Here is a 20,587-nt window from a genome sequence, read left to right on the forward strand (position 1 = left end):
CACCAAAATTCTCAAGTGAGGTTACAAATGGATTTTTAAAGAGGACTTCACAAATTCATGGATGATAAATACAAAACATGTTAGTGAACAGAATTGAGACAACTTAGAATTTAAACAATTTTTGGTATGGTAAATTAATGAAATTTATGAGATCAATAAATATTTATTGAGTTCCTACTGCGTGCCTAGCATTGTAAGGGGCTACGGGATTTTTTTCTATGCAAATTGTGTTTCATTATACATATTCTTTCATATCCTGATTATCTCACTTTGTAATATATCGTCAACATCTACCTACATCTCTAAATATAAATTTATAGAACCCTTTTTAGAGGCTTTGTAGTATGCCTTTTTATGAATATACCATCTTTTAAAACTATTCTTTTATATCAGGCACTTAATACATTTCTAGTTGTGGGGAAAAAAAGCATATAACGAGATCTACCCAGTTAACAAATTTACAAATGTATAATACAGTATTGTTGACTATGTGCGCATTGTGGTACAACAGATCTCTATAGAACTTTTCATCTTGCATGACTGAAACCCTATACCTACTGAACAGGAAGTCTCCCTTTTTCCCTTCTCCCACCCGCTAGCAACCACCACTGTATTTTCAGCTTCTATGAGTTTGACCATTTTATAGATACCTCATATGAGTGGAAGCATATAGTATTTGTCCTTATGTGACTGATTTACTTAGCATAGTATTATCAAGCTTCCTCCGTGTTGTAGCAGATGACAGGGCTTCCTTCCCATTTAGGGATGCATCATATTCCATGGTGTGTATATAGCCCATTTTCTTTCTTCATTCATCCATCAATGGACATTTCCACCTCTTGGCTAGTGTGAATAATGCTGGAATAAAAATGGGAATGTAAATATTCTTGAAGATGCTATTTTCAGTTCTTTTGTTTTTAATAATTGTTGTTTATTTCAACTTTTATTTTAGATACAGGTAGTACATCTGCATATTTGTTATGTGATGCTGAGGTTTGGGGTATGATTGAACCCATCACTGACGTACTGAACACAGTGCCCTTTTTTGCTTTCTGAGATGGAGTCTCACTCTGTTGCTAGGCTGGAGTGCAGCGGTGCGATCTTGGCTCACTGCAGTCTCCACCTCCCAGGTTTAAGCAATTCTCCTGCCTCAGAATCCTGAGTAGGTGGGACTACAGTCACGCGCCACCACGCCCAGCTAATTTTTGTATTTTTAGCAGAGACGGGGTTTCACCATGTTGGCTAGGATGGTCTCGATCTCTTGACCTCGTGATCCACCTGCCTCGGCCTCCCAAAGTGCTGGAATTACAGACGTGAGTCACCATGCCCGGTCCTCAATAGTTTTTTAACCCTTGCACTCCTCCCTTCCTTCTTCCCTGCTCTAATAGTTCCTGGTGTCTATTGTTCCCATCTTTATGGCTGTGTATACTCAATGTGTAGCTCCTACTTATAAGTGAGAACATGTGGTATTTGGTTTTCTGTTTCTGCATTAGTTTACTGAGGATAGTGGCCTCCAGCTGCGTCCATGCTGCTGCAAAGGACATGATTTTGTTGTTCTTTATGGCTGCACAGTATTCCGTGGTGTGTATGTACCACATTTTTCTTATTCGGTCTACTATTGATAGGCATCTTGGTTGATGACATGGTTTTCCTATTGTGAATAGTGCTGTGATGAACATTAGGTGGATGTGTCTTTTTGGTAAAATGATTATTTTCCTTTGGGTAAATACCTAATAATGAGACTGCTGGATCAAATAATAGTTCTATTTAAAATTCTTTGAGAAATCTTCAAACTGCTTTCCACAGTGGCTGAACTCATTTACATTTCCACCTACTATGTACCAGCATTCACATTCCTCCACAGTCCTGCCAACATCTGTCATTTTTTTGACTTTTTGATAATAGCCATCTAACTGTTGTGAGATGTTATCTCATCGTAATTTTGATCTTATACGTTTTTCTGATGATTAGTGATGTTTAGCATTTTTTAACTTTATTGGCCCCTATCTGTCTTCTTTTGAGAAGTGTCTGCTCCTGTCTTCTGCCTAATTGATTTAAGTTCCTTATGAATTCTGGATATTAAGTCCATGCTGTTTTGGTTACTGTAGCCTTATGGCATTGTTTAAAGTCAAATGATGCAATGCCTCTGGATTTTTTTTTTCCTTAGGATTGCCTTGGCTCTTCGGGCTCTTTTTTGGTTCCTTATGAATTTTACAGTAGTTTTGTCTAATTCTGTGAAAATTATGTTTTTAATTTGATAGGAATAGTGTTGAATCTATAGATCGCTTTGGGTGGTAAGCCATTTTAACAATATTATTTCAATCTATCAGCATGGAACGTTTTTCCATTTGTTTGTGTCATCCGTGATATTTTTCAGCAGTGTTGCGTAGTTTTCTTTGTAGAGAGCTTTCACTTTCTTGGTTAGATGTATTTTTAGGTGTTTTATTCTTTTGTATGGTTATTGTACATAAATACCCAGAAATAGGATTGCAGGATTATATGGTAGTTCCAGTTTTAATTTTTTTGAGGCACTTCCATACTATTTTCCATAGCCGCTGCACCATTTACCATCCCGCCAGCAGTGCACAAGTGTTCTCATTTCTCCACATTCTTGCCAGTATTGGTTACTTTCTGTTGTTTTGATGATGTCATCTTAAGGGGTATATATGAAGTACTATCTCATTGATTTGTGTTTTCCTGATAATTAGTGATGTTGAGCATCTTTTCATATACCTGCTGTTCATTTGTTATGTCTTCTTTGGAGTAATGTCTATGCAAGTTCTTAGCCCATTTTAAAAATCAAATTACTTGTTTTTTTCTATTGAATCATATGTGTTCTATATAAATCTTCGATATTAATCTCTTCTCAGGTGTAATCAGCCCTCTGTATCCATGGGTTTGGCATCCATGGATTCAACAAACCACAGATAAAAAATATTTGAAAAAAATACAGCGATAAAAATAATGCAAATAAAAACAACACAGTGTAACTACCATTTACATAGAATTTATGTCGCATTAGGCATTATAAGTCAGCAGTCCTTAACCTTTTTGACACCAGGGACTGTGTTCATGGAAGATAATTTTTTCACTGACTAGTGGGGCGGGGGAGGGTGGTTTTAGGATGAAACAATTCCACCTCAGATCATAAGGCATTAGTTCGATTCTCATAAGGAGTGCACAGCCTATTATAGATCCCTCACATGCGCAGTTTACAATAGGGCTTGAACTCCTGTGAGAATCTAATGCCACCACTGATCTGACAGGAGGCCGAGCTCAGGTGATAAAGCTCCCTGGCTGCTGCTCAGCTCCTTCTGTAGCCTGGTTCTTAATAGGCCATGACTAGTACAGGACTGTGGTTTGGGGACTCCTGGTGTAAGTAATCTATAGATGACTTAATGGATGTGTGTAGGTTATATGCAAATGCCGCACCATTATGTATAAGGGACTGAGGATTGATTTTCTGGAAGGCATCGATCTTCTTGAAGACCTTAATCTTGAAGAGGTCACTATGTTTACTTTTAGTCCATTTTATATAAGGGACTTGTATTTATGGGGTGATGTGGTCCTGAAACCAGTCACTCATGGATACCGTGGTGATGTGGTTTCCAAGTAACTTTTTCTGTTTTACAGGTTGTCTTTTCATTCTGCTGATTGTTCCTTGGCTGCACAGGAGTTTTTGTTTGACATAGTCCTATTTACCTATTTTTGCTTTTGTTGCTTAGGCTTTTGGGGTCATATCCATGAAATCACTGCCAAGGCCAATGTTATGAAGCTTTTCCCCTGTGTTTTCTTCTAGAAGTTTTATAGTTTCAGGTCTTATATTTAAGTCATTTTTTTTTTGGTAAAGAGTTTATTATGCAGGACTACTTTTAATACCAAAAGCCAGCAGACAACTCATTCATTAACAGAGGTCTGGTTGTGTAAATTATAGTATACACATAAAACAGTACTATTCATCCGCATGGGGTTGGATGGGTGGGTGTGTGTGGATATTTGTGTGTGAGGGGTTGGAAAGAGGGAGGGAGAGATGAAGGCATATCTTCATGTGCTAACATGGAGTAAACTTCAGGATATAATGTTATTGAAAAGCATAAAGTGGAGAAAATGAAAACAGTTTGCTATTACCATTTAGTTTGTTAAAATGCAGAAGTAAATGAATATATGTATGCATATATATAGTTTATTCTGTTAATTTTTTGATACATTATATTTGTGCATAGTTACGGAGTACATGTGAAATTTTGTTACATGCATAGAATGTATAATGATCAAGTCAGGGTATTTAGGATCTCTGTTACCCAAGTGTCTATCATTTTTGTGTGTTGGGTATATTTTAACTCCTCTGTTCCAGCTATTCTAAAATATATATTGATGTTAACCACAGTCACCCTAATCTGCTATCAAACATTAGAACTTATTTCTTCTGCCTAACGATATGATTGTACCCGTTAACCAACCTCTCCTTCTTCCCCGCCCCTCTCCCACCCACACACCCTTCCTAGTCTCTAGTGTTTTTCTTTCTACTCTCTACCTCCATGGGATTGATTTTAGCTCCCATGTAAGAGTGAGAACATGTGAGATTTGTATTTCTGTGCCTGGTTTATTTTACTTAATGTAATAATCTCCAGTTCTATCCATTTTGCTGCAAATATCATGATTTAATTATTTTTCATGGTTGAATAGTGTTTGTGTGTGTGTGTGTGTGTGAGACACCTTTTTCTTATTCATCTATTGTTGGGCACTTAGATTGATTCCATATTTTTGCTATTGGAAATTGTGCTGCAAACATGGGAGTACAGTACAGTATGTCTTTTTGATATATTGATTTCTTTTCTTTTGAGTAAATACCCAATAGTGGGCTGGATATTATGGTGGTTTTATTTAGCTTTTTGAGAATCTCTCTGCTGCTTTCTATAGTGGCTGTACTGATTTACATTTCCACCAGCAGTATATACAAGTTCCCTTTTTGCTATATTCTTGCCAACATCTGTTATTTTTTGTCTTTTTAATTATAGCCATTCTAACTGAGGTAAGATGATATCTCATTGTGGTTTTAATTTTCACTTCTCTGATGGTTAGTGATGTTGAGCAATGTTTTGTATACCTGTTGGCCATTTGTATGTCTTCTTTTGAAAAATGTCTGTTTATGTCTTTTGCCTATTTTTAAATGGGATTATTTAGTATTTGTTGGGTTGAGTGTCTTGCACCTTCTGGATATAAGTCCCTTGCTGGATGAATAGTTTGTAAATACTGTGTCTCATTCAACAGGTTGCCTCTTCGCTTTGTTGATTATTTATTTTGCCGTGCAGAAGCTTTTTAGTTTAATACAGTCCCATTTGTCTAGTTTTGTTTTTGTTGCCTGTGCTTTTGAGGTCTTAGCCATAAAATCTTTGCCTAGATCAATGTCTTGAAGAGGTCACTATGTTTTCTCCTAATAGACGTATAGTTTTAGGTCTTATGTTTAAGTCTTTAACCCAACTTCAGTTGATTTTTGTGTATAGTGTAAGCTAAGGGGGTCCAGTTTCCTTCTTTTTGATGTGGATATCCAGTTTTCTCAAAACTGTTTATTGAAAAGGCTATCCATTCCTCATTGTATATCTTGACACCCTTGTTGAAAATCATTTGATTTTATATATGCATAGGTGTATGTATGGATTCTTGATTCTGTTCCATTGGTCCCTATGCCTGTCTTTATGACAGCATCACTTACATTTGATATTTATCTTTGTTTTGTTTTAGTTTTTTCATATTTTCTAATCCCAAACATTCTATTTTTTAAATTTAATACATTATTTTTTAGAGCACTTTTAGGTTCATGGCAAAACTGAACATTTTGCAGTGATTTCCCATATACTCTCTGCCCCCACACATGATAGCTTTCTCCATTATCAATGTCCTTCATCAGAGTTACACATTTGTTAGAATTCATGAACTTACACTGACACATTACTATCACATCACTGTCATCATTATCACCTAATTGCTTACATTAAGGTTCAGTCTTGGTGTTGTAGAGTCTATGGAGTTGGACAAACATATAATGTTATGTATCCACCATTACAATAGCCTAAAGAGTAGTTTTGGTATCCTAAAAATACTCTGTGCTCTACCTAACCCCCTAAATCCTGACAATCACAGCCTGTTACTATCCCCATAATTTTGCTTTTTCAAAATGTCATGTCGTTGGAATTATATGGCATACAGCTTGGTAAGATTGGCCTCTTTCACTTAGTAATATGCGCTTACGTTTTCTGTATGTCTTTTCATGTAATCTGAGAGCAGAGGTAATTTCTTGTCTTCTTTTCTGGTTTGGATGTGTTTTATTTCTTTTTCTTGCCAAGGTGCTCTACCTAGGACTTCCAGTACTATTGAACAGAAATGGTGAGAGTGGGCCTCCTTATCTTGTTCCTGATCTTAGAGGATAAAAGCTTCAGCTTTTCGCCATTGACTATAATGTTAACTGTGGACTGTTACATATGACTTTTATTTGTTGCATATATTCATTCATTTGATGGTTCCTCCTCTGTCACTTGACTTTCTTTACTCTTGTTAATTATTTTTTTCCTTTTGCTCCTTTAACTGGATACTATCAAATCATCTTTGTTGAATTTCACTGGTTTTTTCTTGTGCTTGATCAAGTCTGCTGTTGAACCACTCTAGTGAATTCTCCCACTAAATTATTGTATTCTTCAACTCCAAAATTTGTTTTGGGTTCTTGTTTCTATTTTATGTCTCCTGTTGACATTCTCATTTTGTTCATATATTATTTCTTCTGAACTTGTTGAACATATTTATGATGATTATTTTGAATCTATATGAGATAGTTCATATGCCTGTTACTTTAGGATCAGTATGTGGAGATTTGGTTTGTTCTTTAATTGGGGTGTGTTTCCTTGTTGCTTTATGTGCCTTGTAACTTTTATGATGGAATCTATGCATGTAAAATAAAGAGTCACTTCTGTAAATCTCTAAGGGCTGGATTCATATGGGGAAAAACCTAATCACCAATCAGCCCTAATCAGCCTGCCTGGAGATTCTGTGGGGCTCCAATCTTTTCTGTGGTTGTGCATTCTCTGGACTTGTGCATGTAAGTTACCAAGTACAGGGATTTACTCTTTTTGTTTCAGGGGCTTGTAATCTCTTGCCCTCTCTGGAACTACCACTTGTTGCTCAGCTCTTCTTTGTTCTCAGTGGCTCCCAGACTTGTAGAGCATGTTAGGTCCTGTTAATGCTCTTAGTTGGACAAGACAGGCACCAGACCCTCAAGAAGCCTTTTGGAAAGTTTGCTTGTTGGACATATGTTTCAGTCTCCTCTTTCCCTTTCTTGGGAGAAATGCAGTGAGACCCGATGTGGAGATGGAAGTCGATAGTATTGACAATACTGACTTTGTGCAGTCCTAGGCTAATTTGTCTCTTAGTTTTTTTTTTTTTTAAGTGCTTAAAAAGTTAAAAAAAATTAAATAGTAAAAAAAATGATTATGAACTAAAGATATAAAAAATATTTTTATAAAGCTGTACTATGTGTTTTAAGCTAAGTGCTAGGACAAAATAATAAAAAATTTAAAAAAGTTTATAAAGAAAAATTTACAATTAGCTAAGGTGAATTTATTATTGAAGAAAGTTAGTTTTATTTTCAAAATAAATTTAGTGTACCCTAAGTGTACGGTAATGTCCTATGCCTTCACATCCACTCACCACTCACCCAGAGCAACTTCCTGTCTTGCAAGTTCCACTCATGTAAGTTCCTTACACAGGTGTACTGCTTTTATTTTTATACCGTATTTTTACTCTATTCTATGTTTCCATATGCTTAGATACACAAATAGTTACCATTGTCTTACAGTTGCCTGCAGTATTCAGTACTGAAACATGCTGAACAGGTTTGTAGCTTAGGAGCAATAGCTCGCTAGGTTTGTGGAAGCACATGCTGTGATGTTCACACAATGATGAAATTGCCTAACAACACCTTTCTTAGCATCACATTTCTCACTATCACAAACTGACAGAATATAGTGTAGTCATGTGTCACTTAACAATAGATGACTATACTGTATTCTGTCAGTTTCTGATAGTGATTTTATGTCTACTCCAAAATCAGTAAGCATAGAATATACTACAAATGATTCTTGAGCAGTTAGGATTATACTGGACACATAGCCCATATGCGACATCAAGATATAAGACAAGGTCTGATGACTATTTAGAATGCATTGTACACATGTGGATAAAATAAAATATTCACCAACATTCAAATTTATTAGTTGATTTTAAAAAATTATTTATAAATGTACTTTTTTTTTTTGCTCAGAACTTTCAGTATTTCCACATAGAAATAATACTGTAGATGATAGCTATATCCAAGGCTAGGCCAAAAGCTGTAATACAGCTGAACTATTAATATAACACCAAGACCTGAGCCTGGCTTGCCAAGTTATTTTATCATTATTTTGGCATATTTTACTTATTTTGACCAAGTGACCCACTTAGCCTCTCTACGCCGCAGCTTTTGTGAAAGGTATGAGGGTATCTGATCTCTCTTAAGTAAAACTATATGCATAATGCTCACAAGGTTCTTGGTGAAGCCCCTCAGGTCTTGCACTGCTGTTTTAAATAGTTGGCTTAAGGAGAGGTAGCTATCTAGAGGATGCCCAACAGATGTTATTTATTTTTATTTTTTTGAGACAGTAACTCGCTCTGTCTCCAGGCTGGATTACAATGGCACGATCTCAGCGCACTGCAATCTCTTCCTTCCAGATCAAGTGATTCTTATGCCTCAGCCTCCTTGTTAGCTGGGATTACAGGCATGTGCCACCATGCCAAGATAATTTTTGTATTTTTAGTAAAGACATGGTCTTCCCACGTTGGCCAGGCTGGTGTTGGAACTCCTGGCCTCAAGTGATCTGCCCACCTCGGCCTCCCAAAATGCTGGGATTACAGGCATGATCCACTGCACCCAGCCCCAACAGATGTACAGCAAGTGCTTCAAAATGAAAGTGTGAGTGAGGTTCAAGTGTATTCAGTCATTGCCTAATGTCCATAACCTTTCCTCTCCATACCTCTTCTGAATCCTCGAGAGACTAAAGGACTTTTTTTGCGACTTTTTACTCTTCTCTTTCCCTACTCAGTTTAAAAGTTTTCTGCCTGTTTTACCAACATGTTCACAAACATATTCTTGGATTATGGGAGTTAGGAGACAGAGGAAGTGAAGAAAAGACCCACCAGCCTCATGGTTATCATGTGAATTTTGAAGCATCTTCCCCTTCATAGGGTTCTGTGCTTGGAAGCACTCTTGAGGTTAGTATCCTAGTGTGCATGAAGACGAACAATACAGCATATGTGAGTGACTAATGTAGAAAACACGAGGAAATGTGCCAAGCTCGTTTTCACCACTGATGGTTGTGGTGTGACACTCTCCTGCCAGCCAGAGGTGCCTGAGGGAAGGGTTTAATTGCGTTTTTGTGTAGTAACTACTGGACAGGTGTCAAAGGATAGCTCCATTATTCCAGTTGGCTCAAAAAAAGGCAAGAAATTCTATCAGGTTCTTATTTCTCAAAAGAAATGGATTTAAACCAATTCAGTATTTGCTATAACTGGTGAGTGTATGGGTGTGTAATTGAGAAAGACGGGGGAAACTTGGAAAAACCTAAGAACTAAGACTGAATAAGTATGAATCACTGTGTTTTGGGAAGTTATATATTATTTTCGCTGTCTTGATTTTGTGACATTAAGCCAAGAAATATAAACATATTAAACCGTTTTGCAAGACTTCCTTTTCTCTGCATAATGTTAGCAAGTCATTAATAAACTTCCTCTGCAGTATATTAAGAAGTTTTACCTGGAGCCTAAAAGCACAGAAATTTCTTGTAGGCTTATTAATGGCAATGAGTCAACCCACTCAAAGTGAGAAATACACATTTTATGGGGCCTGAAACAGGAGCTCTCTATCAGAATATTATTGGAATGTCTTAGTATAGTGCCTTTATTCATGACTAATTTGGGTTGTAGGAAGTTTGATTTATTCAAATACAAATTGTGTTAACTGGTTATTTTGTTGCAATGTATGTGTGTGTGTGTGTGTGTGTGTGTGTGTGTGTATGTGTGTGGTGTGTGTGTATACAGAGCTTGAGATTTTCAATCCTCACTATGTATATTTTAGTTACTATGAATTTTTAGTTTCAATTCTCACTATGATTCTGGAAGGACAGGGAAAAATCCATTTGTTTTTGAAACTTACATAAAAATATTGCCTTTCTGTGGAAACTTGAATACTTTTCATAACTATTTCCCCTGTGGTTACTTTTATATAGGCATAAAACACTTTCTTTTTGCTTAAACTTGTATCCATTATGGAACTATAGGCTTAAGTGCACTGGGAAATCAAATGGATAGGGATCAGTGACTTTCTATTGGAAAAAACAACAAATTTTCCAAATTTAGGAACCCTATGGATGTGTGTAATTGACAGAGAAAAACACTCTTTTTCACATTTTAGCTTTTTTCTTCTCATCAGTTTAGGAATTCAGGCCTTAGAAAAATAGCGTGTAAATAAATGTTGGTTAGTGTTGCATGTCTTGGGCAAAATGGTACAAAAATATTGTTTCTGGTACTGTCTCCCTGATGTCAGTCTCCTGCCTACTCAAATCCTATTTTAAGGACAACCTCTTTTTTAATATACACTTTAAGTTCTGGGGTACCGTGTGCAGAACGTGGCAGGTTTGTTACATAGGTATACACGTGCCATGGTGGTTTGCTGCACCCATCAACCGGTCATCTACATTAGATATTTCTCCGAATGCTATCCCTCCCCTAGCCCCCCACCCACTGACAGGCCCCGGTGTGTGATGTTCCCATCCCTGAGGACAACCTCTTTTAAAGGAACTGCGTAGATAAATATCTTCCTCTCCTAGAGCTGAGTTTTCCTTACTGACTAAACAACTGTGATCTATTTCCCTCTTGCCTTTTTGTTTCTAACTTCTTCTACCTCCTCTTTTCGTGCTTTCCTTTTCTTTTATTAACCATTTTCTTCCACTCATTCTGAGATGGGGAAGAAGGTGGCTAGAAAGATAGACAAAAATTCGTAGTCTCATAAAATATTATTCCACACAATGATATGGAATGTAGGAAGACTCATGGGAAAATGCATGCTGGGGAAATGCAGCCTCAGTGTGCTTTTGCCTCCCAGGCGTGTTGCTGGCTCCTTCAGAGTCGCACAGGGTCTTCTTCATGTTTGTTTTGTTTTCGTCTATACACCTCGGTGCTCATTTCATTGAGGCTCAAAGGAAAAAGAATTTCAGTGTTTCAAGTTCAGTCCTTGCCGGAGGTATAAGTCTTCTCTATAACAACTCAGCGAATGCTTACTTGCCCTGAGACACCATTAGACAAGTTTACTCAGTAGTAGAGGACTAGTTAGGTAAACTATGTTAAATGTAGCTACTTAGTGAGCTATTGAGGTCCTTAAAAATTATGGTTCTGAAGACTATAAAATGCCTTGGAAGGTGCTTATGTTATGTGAAAAGAGTTTTCAGCAGGTTTATTGTTAGAACTATTAAAATATGAAAATACGCATGTTGCAAAATGCTGTTTTAGGAACTGTGATTTTTTTCTTTAGTATTATGTTTCCAAATATTGAATAACATTTATATTACTTATATGATTTTAAAAAAACTCCTTAAATGGATATGATGAGGAAAGACAACCCAAATACCCAGCAGTATGCTTCTTGCTTTCTGGCCCTTTGATGATATCCACGCTCAAATCTGTTGCTCCCTGATTTGGATTTTCAGCTTTTGTTTCTACTAACAGAAAATAAATTTACACTTTCAAAAGAGCAAGGAAAAAGCTGTAGGCTTCATTAGTCTGTTTAAAAATAGTTTTGACATTCAATTGCATAATCCCCCAATACAAGGAAATATGTGAGAAGGTAAGCAAGATATTTACTGTTAGACATGCTTACTTGAAGTCTAGTGTGCAGAAACTGCTTTCTGTAAAAATACTATCCCTTTTAAGTTATAAGAATTAAATTTTATTTAAGAAAAGCTTCACGAAATATATTTTGACTCAAAATTTTTCCAACAAAAACTATGGATTAAAAACATTATGGCATATTTCTTACAAAATCTTCCTTATAAAATATACTGTGGGGGAACCTTGAAATATGCTTATCGGTCTCTAAATATAGTATGATTTAAATACCTATATTTTGTATAAAATATGCAAGTACTACTCCATCTTTTTTTCCACATGAAATCAGAAATATATTTTTATAAAGGAAAAAGATTATTGATGCTAGGTTTTGAAAATCCAACATTTGTTAATACTTTATAACATTTCATTTAATTGTGGAATGTAACTTTGGGATTTCTGTATTTTATATTTAGGCAGATGCCTCTATATTTCCCAGACAAAAATAAAACAAGTGCCATGTCCATATAACTACAGAATTTCTGAAAAACTAGTTTCATGTAATGAGTCACAAGATTTGATATCAAATCATGTATATATGAAATTACTTCTATGAAATTTAATTATCTTAAATATGAGTATCTCTGGATTTCTCAGATGTATGGAAAAATGGAATACAACGTGAATTTCCAATAAGGATTCAACAGTCTACATTTTCTCAGAATACCATTCTCAGCAATAAAGGGTTTACCTTTAATAAGAACATATCCTTCACTATAGAATTGTAAAGAGAGCCTAATAGATTGATTTGCTAGTAACAAGTTCCTGTTCATGGAAATTAGCCTTAATTCTGCAATATCACAATGCAGTGAAATTTAGTATGTTATTACACACTGTTGATCAAAACACAAGTACTATTCTTTTGCATGCTCATATTTAATTGCCATTTTTCATGTACCAAATGCTTAGATATTGGCAATTTTATGTGCTTCAACCTAGTGTTAGCATTAACTGAGAACTGCTCCTGGAATATTCTTGAAGAGCAATATGCTAGTGTAGCGTGGTTTTCAAGAAGTTATTTGCTCCTTTGGTCGATTATTAAGGGTCCTACCCTATATTATTAGATTCATGCGAGGAACCCAATGACATACTTTAGTTTCCAGAATATCATGAAAGGAGGAAAAGGTAAAGAAGATGGGTCTGGTTTCTGTGACTTATTCCCTGTAGTGCAAAGAATGTGCCATGAGATGGTTTTCATGTAAGTTCACAAAAAGCCTTTATCCTGCTGCCCCTTACTGGAACCTAATTTGATATGTAAAATGGCCCAAGAAGCAGCCCAGTCATAAGACTGCTACATGTTACTGACATCAGGGGAGGAGTGTCTTGTATAATTGATGTCCTTAAATAACATAAATAACATTTCAGACATATATGTCGAGTAAATTTAAAAAAAAATGTTTAGAAAATGGATAATCCAGTGTGGTTCTTTATTGCTTCAAACATGCCAGTCAAGGTTGCCTAGCCTCCACCACTGCTGTCTGTGAATTCTGAGCCTATGAGAGCAGGGGCCATGTTGAGATACTCTCTGGTTTTATTAGCAGGACTATTGAAAACAGTTCACATCATCTGGAATAAGGTAATCATAATGTTGACACACAGCCAGAGGTTAAGAATGAGATGTGTGAGGATCCTGTAGCCTTTGGCAACAATACACACATATGACTGTGTATTATTGATGGGTGATGATTATTTTTGTGGTGTAACCATAAATTGTAATGATACCTACTATTATCTTCCCACAAAGTCCTTTGGCAATGAGAGTATCATTTATTATTCTACTTTCCTCATTCCACATTCTTCAAGTTTTTAAAAACAATCTTGCTTACATGGTTGAAGTGGTCAGATGCAGTGTTATGGATGTGTGATTGGATTCCTTCCCTAAACACGAGTTTCTTCTCAGGGTGGAACTGGTTCCCCCGCAAAGAAATAGTCACAAATAAAGATCTGTAATTGCAACTACCAGAAATTTGGTAAGACAATACTTGCTACTGTTTGAGGAGCTGTATAATTGTATATATGTCAGTATAATTATAAGTAGATTTGGCCATTGTAAGCAACCTTGAATGTCCAATTAAAATAAGTTAGCATTGAACCAGTTATACATACATCATTGGTATAACCTAATTAGGCATTAACTCCTTGTACCTGCAGTTCAGAACTTTATTTTATAGCTTAAAAGTGTTCAAATTATTAATGTGATTCTAATTTTAGGAACATAGATGTGATAGCATATTTTAATGAAATCCTGATGATGATATAACAGAAGAGGGATTTATTCGAAGAATTCTGTATTGTTTTGATGAACATGAACATCTCAGTATAGGAAAAATACATAAAATCAGAACTTCTGGTGCCATTTGTATTTTAAGATCCACAATATAGCCTACTCTGAAAGCAATACTTCAGGCTTCTCCAAAGTTGCTCAATTTCCTATATCTTTTTCTTTAATGAAAACATGGCCATTCTAGTACATTATAGCATGCGAAAAGCTGTTCCTTGGAATTGGACTGACAGAAATCTTCTCATGATCGTCAGTCATTGCCTTGAATGCCAAGCCTGTACTGGTCCCATATACTTACAAATAAGTGTGTCTTATCATTGTTCGGTGTTAAAGCTGAATAAAGTCGCAGAATGCCAGATGGCATTGAGACATCAGCATTTACAATTCAAGAATGCACAAATTCACAGAAGAACTCTGTGAACTTTGATTCTAAAGCCACCATTGTCATGGAAACCAAGATTTTCCATAATTATTTTTATCATGTCCATGAGTATAAGCCTCCTAGAGCTCTATTTCTTAAATGTAATGCTACACTCTTAAGTGGAACCAAGTATTAATTTTCCCTAGTGTACATTCTATGTGTGTCTATAAACTGAGAAGCAAAATTCAATGTGAATCCAATCAAGATTATCCTTTACTGCCTCTATGGTAGGTTTTAAGTTTGGAAGTCCTTTCTTATTAATTGGCATTTCAGGTAATCATATGTTAAGATGGAATACATAGGATTCCGCGTTCACTTATCTTAACCTAAACCACTCAACTTACTCACAAGTTGTCAACATGACTTGATTCTACAGAAAAGTTGCTTCTAATGAAAAAGTGAAATTGTATTATCTATTCAGTGAGGTGATTATGTTACTTTAGCCACGTAATATGGCACACCCAGAAACAGTTCTCATGAAGACACTGGAAAAGTACTCTGATGACCTGAACTGATGTTGAAATTTCAGAGATTCTTAGCTCTACCTCAGTGAGTGGGAAAGGGCATCCAATTTCCTGTGGATGTTGAGCAAGAGACCTCATACAAAAATACAAAATAGACTTACAAGAATATTCTAGAGAAAAGACCTCATGGTAGACTCATTCTCATAGTAATTTGACATATCCTTAGCTCTATCTCAAACCTCTGTTTCAATAATTACAGCTCTATGATAATTATTTACAGCCTACATGTTGCCAGATACTACTGTTTCTGATTATAGGTCTGCATTTGCTTCTTTTGAATTTAAATAATTTGTGGACTTTATCCATTTATCTGGGTGATGTTGTACCTCATCACTGATGAGAAAAAGAATAAGCTAAAATAGTGCTGGTTATGGAGGATATATTAAATCAACTTCTATAGTCAGTAAAATAATTAAATTTAATTAATGGGCAGAGTGTGAAGGCCTACCTTATCTTTTCTCATCTACAACACCAGGTACTTTTTTTCTTTTCTGTTGCTTCCCCATCACCTAGTATCATACACAAATGCTAAATATTTTTTAATAAATGAACGTGTTGAAGAAATGTACATAAAATCTAAAAATATACTTTTGATGCAATTATAATCTGTCTAAATTCTCCTTCTCTGATTTTTACTGGAAACAGTTAGTTCTTCCTGGGAGTTACAATCCTAGAGGTCTTTGTGCCTGTGCCTGTATTGTTTGTGTGTACATGAATCAGAGTGGCATTTCCATGTTTATTAACCGTGAAGCTATTCCCTCCAGAGTAACTAGATAAGAGCATGATTATCACAAGAAACTCTTTCAGATTTATGAAGCCTTGATATATATATATTTAAGCTACATAGCCTATGAATTCACTAGATTAGAGTTTATGAACCAAGAACTTTATTTGATTTATGATAAAATGGAACCATTTTATGTTTCTTCACTTATTACCTCTGCTCCATCTCCTATATGCTTATTGCTCTTAAAATATTTTTCAAAGTTATTTTTTACTTTCTTAATGTTTTATGTCTTTTTATTTGCTTGCTGTCATATTTTATTTAAATGCCATTTTCTTGACAACAGCCAATATATTTAGTGATTAAACACTTAAACCATTAATGATTTTATATGACAAAAATAAAGAATCTGCTGTCATTATACTTATTTAACTTAGCTCTGGAAAAACTATTTAATTCAATAAGACATTAAAATCAATAATACATAGCTATTAAAAGATGTGGGATAAAATTATATATTTTTAAGTGATAAGTTTGCTTACTTTGGTTTTCCAGGTAAAAAATGAAATCAGACAAACAAAAATAACGAGTTCAGTACAGAATAGTAGTTTTCAAAATGGGGTCCTCAAGAGCCGCTCAGAGGTTTGTTAACATCAAAGTTATTTTATTTTATTCACTTATTCATTTATTTTTGACACAGGGTTTTCCTGTGTCACCCAAGCTGGAGAGCTATGGTATGATCACAGCTCATTGCCTCCTTGACCTCCCAGGTTCAAGCGATCCTCCCACCTCTTCCTCCCTAGTAGCTGGGATTATGCCACCAGGCCCAGCTAATTTTTGTATTTTTTGTAGAGAGGGGGTTTCACCGTATTGCCCAGGCTGGTCTCCATCTCCTAAGCTCAAGTAATCCACCTGCCTCAGTCTCCCAGAGTGCTAGGATTATAGGCAGGAGCCACCACACTTGGCCAAAGATATTTTCTTTGTAGTACTAAGATGTTTTTGTCTTTTAAATATAAAAAATATATAATAATTTGTCTCACTTCTTTTTTTTTTTTTTTTTTTTTTTTTTTTTTTTTGAGACACAGTTTTGTCTTGTTGTTGTCCAGGCTGGAGTGCAATGGTGTGATCTCGGCTCACTGCAACCTCCGCCTCCTGGGTTGAAAGGATTCTCCTACCTCAGTCTCCTGAGTAGCTGGGATTACAGGCATATGCCACCATGCCCAGTTAATTTTGTATTTTTAGTAGAGATGGGGTTTCTCCATGTTGGTCAGGCTGGTCTCGAGCCCCCGACTTCAGGTGATTCACCTTCCTTGGCCTCCCAAAGTGCTGGGATTACAGGTGTCAGCCACTACGCCTGGCCATGTCTCAGTTTTTGAGTGTACAATGAAGTCTGCCAGTGGCTATGTGATGTGCTATTCCAACAGATTGAAGGGAGAAACATATTAAAATATACCTGTTTTTTATTAAGCCGGATATTAAAAGAGATTTATAACATTGTAAAACTGCCTCTCTTCTCACTATGTATTTTGTTTTGGAAGACATAATTATTCTGTAAAAATAGATCACTTAATTAACATATATGGGCTTTCTTGTTATTTTTACATGAACATTTTAAAAATCAGAAATTCAAACAAATGCAGGAAATATGAATAGTAATAACCCACACTAACAGAAGCTCTTTGATATCTTCATTAATTTTTGAAATTGAAAAGTATTTTAAGATAAAAACTTTGAGAATTGCTGGTGCAGAGGACTGGCAATATATATTTATATATACTACAGCAATAACCAATTATAACTCAAAGTAGAAAAAAGTGAAATATTTGGTAATAACCTTATAGATCTATATGGAATATATAATCGGTATGGTATGGGAGGCTCAATAAATAGAGATTCACACCATATTCCTTTGTATGAAGTTTGAGTATTATAATAGTGTTTACTTTTTAATTTATAGATTTCCTCTATTTTCAAACATTTAACATATGTGAAATATTTAACATATTTCAATGGAAATATGTTAAACCTATGAAAATGAAATTTTTTATAAGATTTAAATGCTAAAGTTTATACAGTAATAACAGAGTAATAACTGCAAAAACATTTAAAAGAAAGATAATGAAGGGAGAGCTGCCTTATCTGACATTATAGCTACAACACAGAGTCAGATGAATAGACTTAGCTATCTCAAACTTCACTGTGTGTGGTACATATGTATGTATATGTATATATTTATGTGCATTCAATATTAGATAAAGGAATCATTCATGTTCAGTATTATTCATAGGGTTATGTAAATGGAAATATATTTTATCACTTCATTAAAAATAAATGTCATTAATATTAGAGGTATTCCTAAGCATTTGTAAATTGTTGGGGGGTAGTTGTAAATTGAAACAACCTTCTAAGATAGTTATTTGCTACTATACATCAAATGCTTTAAAATATTCATAATCTTTACTGTGGCAAATTTATTCCTAGCAATCTCTCCTGGGGAAATGCTCAGAAGTTGAAAAATATTTGTGCATAAATATGTTCACAACAGCGCATTTTATATTAATTCAAATTTTAGAGCAACGTATATGTCTACATATTGGGCAATGATTAAATAAATATGGTAATGACATAAAATTGCATGTAATAGTGTTGACTAAGAATAGAGAATACAATTATGTAAAACAGGATACAAAACTACTAGGCATAGACATAGTAATACATTAACAGTGGTTGTCTCTGGATTCTGGAATTATGGATACTTTCTATTATACTCTTTACGCCTTTTTGTATTCCCCCCCACCTTTTTTTTTTTTTTAAATATCACTGTTAAAGTAAATAAAAGCAATGTAATTTAATTAACTTTTTAATTCATAGATTAAGACAAATCAGATGTATTTCATAACAGTCAGTTCTGAAATCAGATTTTATGTTACGTTTCAGCTGTGGGCTACCTGTTCTTTTTCATGTACCAGTAACTTCCTTGAGTAGTACCCCATTTTCAGAGTGTACTTATTGTCCATTTGCAGCAAACTGTTTAACCTTAAATCAACCACTTTTCTTTGCTTAGCCTTTAATTTCCTTATCAAATGATGTTTCTTCCAATTCTATTATCTGAAAATTAAATAGTAAAGATCTCCAAAGCTATTTTTCCAACAGAACCATCATTTCCTGCAATGTCTGTCTTCTACTATACATTCTCTCCTAACATATTGTCTTATCTTTTGTGTTTCTCCTCCTCCAACCTCCACCTCCCAAAATGTGCTGATTGAAGAAGGATTATAATGTCATCTTCCTGTCTTTCTCTTAGTACTACTCAACATTCTCAGCAATAGTGATCTCTATGTGATACTGCTGACAGATTGTCATCTGCAGAGCTTTGGTGATTCTCATTGTCATGCAGAGCTTTGGTGATTCTCATTGTCATAAAATTTATCAAAATCTGTAGAAATTCTAAGAGTATAGATCTACATAGACTGCCTTAAGCTTGATCGTGAAATGCTGTTGCCTTTTCCTTTCATCTTAAGTTGTTTTGTTAGTTCTTTTTGATATAGGCTTGGTACAGTTATAGCCAACCCAGACTTGGATGCGTATGGTTAACATTTGAAATGAGCAGCACTTTGAAAATCCTTTCTTTTTGATGAAGCTATTGTATATTGTAACTATAGTTTGCAACCTACTATTTTTACTCTGTGGTGCTTACTAGAGAACATTGTTATATTTAGTTATTAATTCAAATAAGTCATTAAATATGTTGACAATATGAATGCATATTGGAACAATATTATAATCTTCATACCAATCAATTCACTTGATATCACATGTAAGTTTCTTATAACTTAACTGTTATTAAATTCTTCAGCGTAAAGTTTTAAGCTATATTATGCATTTTTAAATGGAAAAGCAAAATCTTAGAGTTGATTCTCTTTGTCAAATAATTAGTTTCTGGGGTGGACTGTGTGCTGTTTGATGTCTCCATGTGATGATTCATGTGTACTGATAAATTTCTTTTTAAACTTGCAGCAAATAGTGGCAGCAATAAATGCAGGGATTATACCTTTAGGAAACACCTCCAATCAAATCAGTCACTGGGATTTGGGAAGTTCCTTCTTCTTTGCTGGCACTGTTATTACAACCATAGGTAGGAGACAACTTATTTTTGTTTTTTATTTTGATACAGTTTGTGAGCTGAAATCGATTTGTTTGAAATTTTTTATATAGTTGGTCAAAATGATCTACTTAAGGTAGAAAAACTAGATGATAGTAAATTGATTTTGAAAAGGGGGTTTAACGCTTTAAACAAAGGAATAATGGAAATGAACTAGTTATTTTAGAATGCTGAGTTGACTTTAAAATACATGTAAAACTTAGGAGCAGCGTAGTTCAGTCATTTGACTAATAGTAGTAATGTCAATAAACAGCTCAAAATGATTATTTCTTTAGATGAGTAGTTTTTAATCTTCCTGAATTTTTGATATTTTTTGTGTAGTAGAAAAGGATTTGAATACAATTTTAACATTCTTTTCATGGATGTTCTCATGTGATATCACCTTTTTCAATTTGTAAATTTTAACTGTACATTTTAACAGATTATGCCTGTTATATGCTCACTTATGATGATGACTTCAGGGCTTGTTTTTCATACATTATATTTTGCCAGTAGCACAAATATGTGAAAT

General features: G+C 35.0%; 1 protein-coding gene across 4 annotated transcripts in view; it reads left to right on the forward strand.

Annotated features, from left to right (window-relative positions):
* KCNK2 (potassium two pore domain channel subfamily K member 2) overlaps window positions 1-20,587 on the forward strand; it is a 221,630-nt gene that overhangs the window by 88,805 nt on the left and 112,238 nt on the right. For all 4 annotated transcript variants that reach the window (XM_074385193.1, XM_003930354.4, XM_074385192.1 and 1 more), the window contains exon 3: window positions 19,932-20,049. In XM_074385193.1, coding sequence (XP_074241294.1) covers window positions 19,932-20,049 — 118 coding nt within the window. The remainder of the gene's footprint in view (window positions 1-19,931; window positions 20,050-20,587) is intronic.

This window comes from Saimiri boliviensis, chromosome 14 (genome assembly GCF_048565385.1).
Source record: "Saimiri boliviensis isolate mSaiBol1 chromosome 14, mSaiBol1.pri, whole genome shotgun sequence".
NCBI classification, from domain to species: Eukaryota; Metazoa; Chordata; class Mammalia; order Primates; family Cebidae; genus Saimiri; species Saimiri boliviensis.